Source organism: Chaetura pelagica, unplaced genomic scaffold, assembly GCF_000747805.2.
Source record: "Chaetura pelagica isolate M959 unplaced genomic scaffold, ChaPel_1.0 scaffold189, whole genome shotgun sequence".
NCBI classification, from domain to species: Eukaryota; Metazoa; Chordata; class Aves; order Apodiformes; family Apodidae; genus Chaetura; species Chaetura pelagica.
The window spans coordinates 192214-200857 of NW_009970716.1; the positions used below are offsets into that span (position 1 = coordinate 192214).

The 8644-nt window shown below is 39.3% G+C and overlaps 1 protein-coding gene across 1 annotated transcript in view; it reads right to left on the bottom strand.

The window, feature by feature from the left end:
• CWH43 (cell wall biogenesis 43 C-terminal homolog (S. cerevisiae)) overlaps positions 1-8644 on the bottom strand; it is a 34179-nt gene that overhangs the window by 16764 nt on the left and 8771 nt on the right. The window contains exons 2-6 of the mRNA XM_010006134.1: positions 7727-7926; positions 4449-4569; positions 4096-4250; positions 2537-2735; positions 1622-1710 (exon numbers count right to left, since the gene is read on the bottom strand). Coding sequence (XP_010004436.1) covers positions 1622-1710; positions 2537-2735; positions 4096-4250; positions 4449-4569; positions 7727-7880 — 718 coding nt within the window. The 5' untranslated portion in view covers positions 7881-7926. The remainder of the gene's footprint in view (positions 1-1621; positions 1711-2536; positions 2736-4095; positions 4251-4448; positions 4570-7726; positions 7927-8644) is intronic.

The following is an 8644-nucleotide window of genomic DNA, read 5'->3' on the forward strand; positions in this document are numbered from 1 at the left end:
CCCTACACAGAGCTCTCCCAGCACAACAGAGGGATGATGCAGTTTTTAAGAGATTAACAGGTCTGCCTGTTCCAAACCTCCTTCAGCATAATACAGAAATAATCAAATAGACAAATGTGAAGGGAAAACTTATATTTTCCTTATCTTCTCTCCCTTTACGTAAAAGTATGATGGTCAAGAGAGCAACTATTCACCTTTTAACAACAACAAGATCCTTGATTTATGACACTGCCTTTGACTGTGATGGGATTTGATTCCAAACAGAACATGAAAAAAACACAAAAAACCTCTAAAATAAAGGATGACTGAGTTTTAAAACTTTATTGTAGGCAAGAAAATGTTTACTAACTTTCATATCTGATGATAGCAAATGTACATGATGATAGCAAATGTACAAAAACAATTTTTTATAATTTGCTGATCTGCATCAAGGTTCTGGGCATTTTAGAATACAATGCTTGAATCAGCTGAAGAACCATTCTGTACTTGTTTTAAATTAGCCATGTGTGTACAACAAAAATAAAAACCAAATCAATTACAATCTGCACATGCATTCCTTAACATTAACATCTGCACCAAGAGGTAAATTATTTGGGCAACTGATTCTTTAAGCCTTGTCAACTCTTCTGCCTTTATTGTGGCTTTCCTGATAATTGGTATTATGTTTCCTGACTCAGTTTGCATTTCTCTTCTTGTCTTTGAGGTTGTGGAAAATGGCTTAGAAGCGTTGGCTCTTAAGTGGTCCAAAAGCGAAGGCAAGTAAGAAAACAGCAAAACATTACTCATAATTTCCTATGGTCTCTGTATTTTTACAAGCCCCAGTTGATATTACTAAACATTTGTAGGAAGTGCTGCTTTGTCTGCTTGATACAGACATCTACAAACAATTAGCTAAGGTCAAAAAAAGAAGCAGATTTATGTTTTTATTAAACAGCATTTATACCACTAAATTTCCCTCGGATGGGCTTACAAATTAAACCAAGCTGCATCCATCTATCCATGCTGAGTAGGTACAGAACACACACCTCTCCAGAGCTTAAGAGCAGAATCACTTCTATCTCCTACTTGCTCCACAGCATATCTCCTGAAAGTGATGTTCAAATCCAGCACTTGAATCCCTCTGGCCAGCACCTAAGACCCACTGTATGCAGACTGATTTGCATATATATTACTCCAGCACAACTGCTTCGATGTTCATATTGTTTTACTGCCTGGAGATCCTGGCAACTAAGGAAGCAGAAGGCAAGCTTGTCTCCATGTGAACTGCTCATTAAATTACAAGTTATTGTGCCTCCAGCAGAACTGAGAGGATTGGGTCACCTCAACCCCATAACTCTAGATGTAGCCTTACAAAATGCAGACAGTAATAACTAAGACACTACTCCTGGGATCAGACCCTCAAGAGGGGTTTCTGAAGAGAACAATGCTGTTCTGCAATGTCCTGGAGATTTGGCTTGGAACCCTTACTCAACTGGTCAGATATGTATGCTACAGTCAGGGACAGAGATAAAGATGCTTTGATTAGCAATTTACTTTCCTGAGATGTCATGTAGGGTCAGAGGGCTGGAGTAAAGGGAGTAAAGTAACAGAAACAAAATTTCTGCTTGGGATTTGCACCTACCTACAAGAAACCAGGCGAAACTGGTGACAGAAGACCAGCTCCAAAATGAAAGCATAAGTCCATGAGCCAAGCCCAACAGAACTGTACCCCTAACACAATAAGAAAAAGAAATCACACATTAATGGCTTTATAAATACTTGCCTTTGAAAAACAAGCTTCTAGACATACAAAGATGCTTGATAGTAATTTATAATCCTTTCCTTTTAAATAGAACTAAATTTGAGCTTAAAATGCCTTTAACGTGCACCCTGCTACATTTTCTTCCCTGTACTGGATGAAAAAAAAACAATCCAGTTAAAACTAATGGCAGTTTATCATAATGTATAAGCGAGCTATGTTCAGCAGCAGAAGCACTCCTCTGAAGTGCTGGATACAAAAGTCAAAAAGAACTCCAAGAAAATGAGAGGGAGGAATCCACCCCAAAAGAGAGGTATTCTCTTCACATCAAACAGGGGATCCTACAGCACCTGACATTGTTATCAGTTGTAATCCCAAATAATTAACTACTTTCCCTGCCACTACATGTAGTTGACTCAGAACAACCAATCTGGTCTCTTTCTAAATTATGGAACCTGGGTGAGCAACACCAAACATTAAGACTAACTTCTTACTAACCAAAACTTCTACAGAAGTATATCTTGCAGCATTGCAGACAGTTTACTTTTTTATCTGTATGCATCTCTGATGCTGAAATAAAAATAATTTGGTATTACAAAAGGTTAAGATTTACTAGTATAGACACAATGCTCAGAGGTATCTGAAAGTAAGAATTAACCCACAAGTCCTCTGTGAATTACCTTGTACCCACTTTATTCTATGTAAATTCATATACTATTGTCTGGTTGAGTTTTCATTTGTCACCCACTACAGCACTGTTTTTTATTCCTGCTTTGCTTAAAAAAAAACCATGCTTACCCATATGGATTAGGTTCTGGACCAGTATGTGGATGTCCACTCACTGCCCATCTAGAAATCAACGAAACTTCCCCAAATATCCACAGGGTGAGGAACATGAGGCTGCCAAAAGCAATTCCTGACAAAAGCCAGTTAGAGTGAGAAACAGTCTCTCTAACTGTATTACCAGTTTTGCTTACTTCTTTCCTCTTGTCTCCAGCTAGAATAAGAACAGAAATACAGCTTAGCAAACTGTCAAGTCCTATTAGGAAGGGTTACTGAGAAAAAGAGATAGCATAAGATCACAAAACTACCAGAATAAATTAGTGGCTTAGATACAAAAGTTAATTTATCTGATGATCTGTGGAAGCTGTTAAGACAAAAAATCTCTAGTAACATTCCTAGGTCTGTCAGGAAAAGCTACTCACTTTTAGTGTACAAAAATGGCAACCCGCCCACGTGATTATTCTGCATGCTACTGGAATTAAAATAATTAAATTGGCTTTGAAAACCAGCAGAGAAGTTATTAGAATTTATTCAGAGGATTCTGTTCTCTGAAACTCTAAACTCTGATGAGAACAAAACCTGACACTTTCAAAGAAGCCAGAAATAAACTCCCTTGTCTTCTCATTTTTCCATGCACTTAAGATCCTCCCTCACCTAAGGAAAAAGCAGCACCTGAAATGGCACAGACATTTTGCTTTGCCACCTAGGAAGAAGACCACTTCCCTTCCTAATCTCCTGCCGTTGATTCCCCTTCTAAATTATGATAATAGCTCAGGTTTAATTTATGTCATTTAATGCAAGGCTACAAGTTACACTCACGATGCAAATTTATACCAACTTACACATAGAAAAGGTCTTATCTTTCAATTAATTCACTCTGGTTATACTGAGAAGGAAGAAACTTCTGAGGATTTAACATGAGCTGTCTTAACTAACCAATCCAACTTTGTGTTTTCCTTGGCAATACTACCCACAGTTTTCAAGTGTGCTTAGCCTCTGCCAGCCCCCACTGCTGTGTACTCTGTCCAGACACTCCAAGAACTCAGGCAAATTTTGACCATGACAAGTTGTCCCCTCTTCCAATTCTTTGTTTATTTTCTGCCACATCTGCTGTTCCCCAGCTTTGTCCTGTCTCACTCTCTCTGTGAAAGGATACACACGGGCGGAGAAACTCAAAGAGCAGATTGATTAAGAAAATAACAGAAATACCATAGTTGTTCCCTGTTAGAATGAGGATAACCTATTCTGGTTTTATTGCTCTAGGTTATGCCTTTGTTTGTGTTACTGTCACATTATTGATATTGCAATTAGCTGGCAGTTCCAACACCAACCTACTACAGCTTGTATGAATTGTAGTATAAATTCTGCCACATTGTGGGCAAATGGGAGTACCCCATGGTTTCTAAAGTCTGCATCAGGTCTAAAAACAGATTGTACTGGAGACAAAAAATAAAAATAAAAGAAGAATCAAAATCCAGTGACAGATAGATAGATAAATAGATAGACAGACAGATAGACAGACAGACCAACCATAGGATGTTTCTCAACTGCCATCTTTCCTGTAATATGCTTACCCGAACAAATTTGTTCCACTGCTGCTACAAAACCAATTGTCAATATGGCAGTATTGGCAGCTTGTGAGCTCCAGACTGGGTTTATGGATGTATACCAGATGCGAAGAACAAGGAGCATTACCTTGCCTAGCATGAAGCCCCATATCCTGATGAACCTGTAAGAATCCATTTTTTTAATAGTGACACATTTGAGAAAAAAAAATCTTAACTTCTTGGAAAAACCAAAAAAAACCCACAAACTAAAATAAACAACCAAACAACAACAACAACCAAATCACAAAAAAAACCCACAAACCCACTACTTTTTAATATAAAGAAATGTCAGTTACAATCCCATCAATACAAGAAAATACCTTTGTAAACTGTTTCCTGACCACCATGTTACTGTTTGGACCAGTAATGCAGAGGAAACACCAGCAGCCAAGATGAATAGTCTAATTGAAGCATTTGGTGCCTGGTATGATGCTAAGCTTCCTACAAACAAACGCACACATACAGAGGTTGCTTTAATGGGCAATAGGCATCAGGTAATAAGGATTTCCTGTGCATTAGTTCAGTCTGGGCTGTAAGTTGGATGGCTACACCATTCGTCTGAAAACATATAGCACTGTACCTTTTTAAACAAACCAAAGAAATGTAGGTAAGGATAGAAACTGGGTATGTGGCATTACAGCAGTTACCATTTTCAGGAAAAAAGAAAAACATTAAGCGAATATCCAACACTGCAGTGATTGCCTTTGTTGACGTACTTCAGGTCACTGATTCCATAAATAGGATATATGGGTAAAGTATCTAAGCACACAAGTATTTCTGAACAGTGAACTTGCATAACTCAAAAGCCATAAAATGTTATGTATGGTGACTGCTTCCTTTTATGGCTTTTGAGTTATGTGGCAAAAGCCATATCCTTTTTAGAAAGGAGCATTGCACAAGGATTAGTAGACAATTGCTTTAGCAGGTGTGAACAAAACTTTCTCTGGCCCAGCACCCGGTCTTAGAGATCTTTAGCTGCCCGTGTCATCTTGTTACTGGAAACTGTCACCACCAGTCACTAAGATCCCGCGCACATGTATCTCTGCCATTTCCCAGGGCACAGTGACCTCACCTTTACCAGCAGTTTTAAACTCTGCTAGCAGGCTTACAATGCAAGTGACTACAGTCGCTCAGTTCTCATAACTTCAGTGTTGCAAATTCTGGCACAGGACCAGTGACAGGAGAAGCAACATAATTTTGCTACCAGCCATTTGCTAAGCGAGTATGAGTCAAACTTGCAAGACACTAAGCAAGGAAGGCCAGAAATGGAGTTGCTGATTCTGGCAATGCCTGCTAGGAATCCTCCAACTGTTCATTTGCTTATTCTGCTCAAAGTAAAAGATGCAAAGCTTAGAGCAAAGATGGTAAAATGAAAACAATGTGTAGTGAAAATGGACTTGCATGCACAACACACACAGATTTCTGTCACTACATTGTACAGAAATCTGCAACTCTGCCTCTTCAAATATTTCATCACTTGAACTAGTCAGATAAAAGCTAGCATGGGTTTGTCTACCTACAGCAGACACACCTTTTTTTGCTGAGAAAGTACACCCAAAATGTAAATATTCAAACACACAAATTTACTGTGTTGTATGAAGACATGGACACTACCACAGGGGTAGTCTGTTATTGGTTGAGGTTTTTTTAATAGGACACATAAGCAAATAGTATGAAAGGATACAGAAATTAAAAAAAAAACTTTCAGATAAAATAAAGCTTCCTGAAAAGACAAAAAGAAAGATAATGATGAATAAGGGAAGAGCCTTTTCCATCAAAAGCAAAAATTCCAACCCCCTAAGTATTCTGGTTTCAGTATGTAGAATTTCCAGATTTTTTTGATAGTGAAATTGAAGGCAGTGGATTGGGGTGGAGCACACATGGGGTAGATTGTTCTGCCTATTGTTGTTCAATAAGCTCCAGAGGAAGGCCATGGTCTTTCTGAGAAAGGAAAAAAGATTAAAAATAAAGCAGGAAGAGAAGAAGGAAAGAAAGCAGGAAGAACTGAGAAACGGGATAAACAACAGTGCCGTATGTCAGGGCAGAAATAATTTAAAAGACAGAGAAAGTTATGAGAACCAAGAAAACTGAAGTCCTAAAGCCCAGCGCTGCCTGTGCAAGTTCTTGTGGGTAACGTGAGAACCTACAGCAGGGGAGGCAAGTAAAGAGTGAGAGTTACCACTGGCTGCTAAACTCCTTGTCGGAGTTAAGAAGGTGAGGAACATGCTCTTACGTCGTCCCTAAATGCTAATGCTCACTTTTTTTTTTTGTCTTAGTGTGATATCTGAAGCAATGCAATTTGAAATGCTTACACTGATTGCTGGTTTCTAAATTAGATCTTGTAGAAAGCCATGCACTGAGCACTGCTGCAGAAAGCTGAAGTGGAAGACTGCTGACTGGAAAGTTTATTACAGAAAAAAACAAGCAATTATTAGGATGGATATGACAGAAAGCAGAAAAAGAAAAGAAACATGGTAAAACTATATTTCATCTAAACCGATTAAACCAATGAGCTGTGTTCACTTCTATTATGTTTTTAGTATAAAGAAGAACATATTTTTAAAAATAAAACCATGCATTTAAAGTAAATAAGATTATCCTGTTCTTTCTTCTACCAGTAAAAGAAGAAAATTATATGGGAAGTGATTCTCTGATTACCATCTTGTATTGATAAATGAGGAGCCAGGAACTGCTGCTTCTGAAAGACACCAGTTAGCAGCAGCACTTTCCCTGTACATAGGGTGGAGACCTCTGTCTCCTCTGAGTGCATCCACATGTTGCAAACTCATTAGCAATAACTTGCTTCTGAATGTGGCTATAACTGCCAAACCTTCTCCCAACAAACTTTCAAAAAATGAGTAAGAGCTAAGACTTGCACCAGTTAGCTGAGGACCAAAGAGGGAATGCCAGCAATTACTGGTTTAGGGAGAAGTATGTGGGATGGGTAGTGAGATACTAGTATCTTTAATACAAGATCCAATTTTCTTTCAATGCAACTGACAGTATGAGAGTCACCTCACACTCAGGATGAGCCTATAACTGCATCAATATGCTATAGGCATATAGACATGTTTAACCAAAAACCCCAAACATATTGATAAAAAATAATAATAAAAAGACAATCTGCTTTAGAAAGTAAGTCTACCAAAAGGAACATTTCACTCAGCAAATTGCGTTTATCATAGCTCCAAGCTTTTCTGTAACGTCTCAAACACAGAACTGCTATAGAGAAGACACCTGCTCTGCTGATCAATCTGCAATATCAAAAACTCTCTTCCTACTGGGCGTGACTTGTACTAATTTAAAAGATTCTAGAAACAAAAGTGAAATGAGATTTGTCTTCAATTATGCAGTACTGGTCTAAAAACCAGTACACGCAAACAACTACACAAAACAAACAAAACATAACAGATGCAAACAATATTCCTCTGAACATAATCTAAAAGCTCAAGAGAAAAAGAAAAGCATGTGTTTGGGAGAGCAAGAACTTCTAATTCTCCCTTTTCCGAGTCACATGAATTTTCAGGCAATTTGGAATGTTTATTCTCACGCCTGGATGGCAAGATGAAATTGGTAACTCACAATGGTGCATACTTACCAACCATAGTCAGTCTCAGAAGGGCTAGGATGTACTTATTGTTACACAACCTCCAAAAAGGGCCAATTATCAGAAATACTGGGGAAAAGAAGGCAATGGCAAAAACTTCTAGACCTGTGAGTGCCAGTGTCTGCAGGGGGAAGTAATAGATCATCGGTGGCAGGGCATGGTAAAGAGACCAAGAAATGTAGCCTAAAACGAAAAAAAATACATTAAAAATAATAATAATGAAAAAAAGAACCATAATACATTTTCAACATGGTTTCCTGCAGATTATTTAAATATATACCACTTTACACTTCCAAACATAGAATATCAAACGTATTTGAAAGTAACAATAACCACTTTCTGTGAAGACATATTTGTTATTTCAAGCTAAACAAACGTTATTTTTCCAGGAAATAGGACAGTGAGAACAAAACAGCTCTTCCCCGACTCAGACAGCAGCTCCAACTTCGATCTTCAGTGACGGAGGGCTCAATCGAGGAAAGGATTAGTGTTCGGAGGGAACAATGCTGGCTAGATAAACAGGCCCACTCACAGCCTCAGGGCCCCTCAAAAATAGATTGGTGGCTAAATTAACTGCTGCTCTCGCCGGAAGGCACCTTCTCTAGGCATGGCACCGCTGTGCTACGACCCTGTAGGTCTGGCAGGAGACGCGGGCAGCACCGCAGCCCCGCCCCGGGTCCCGGGGTGCGGGGACCACCCCGCGCCGGGCCCCGCTCAGCCCAGCCCCGGCTCCACAAACACCTGCACCAACACCCCGCCGAGGGCACGCAGCAAACCCTCGGCTGCTCCACGAGAAAAGAGGCGTTCCAGCACGGGGAGAAAAGAAAAAAGGACCCAGAGAAGAACACCCAGCAAAGGCCAGTATTCAATTCCCAGCTTCTGAAGCACCTTTCGCGGGCAAAACCTCCC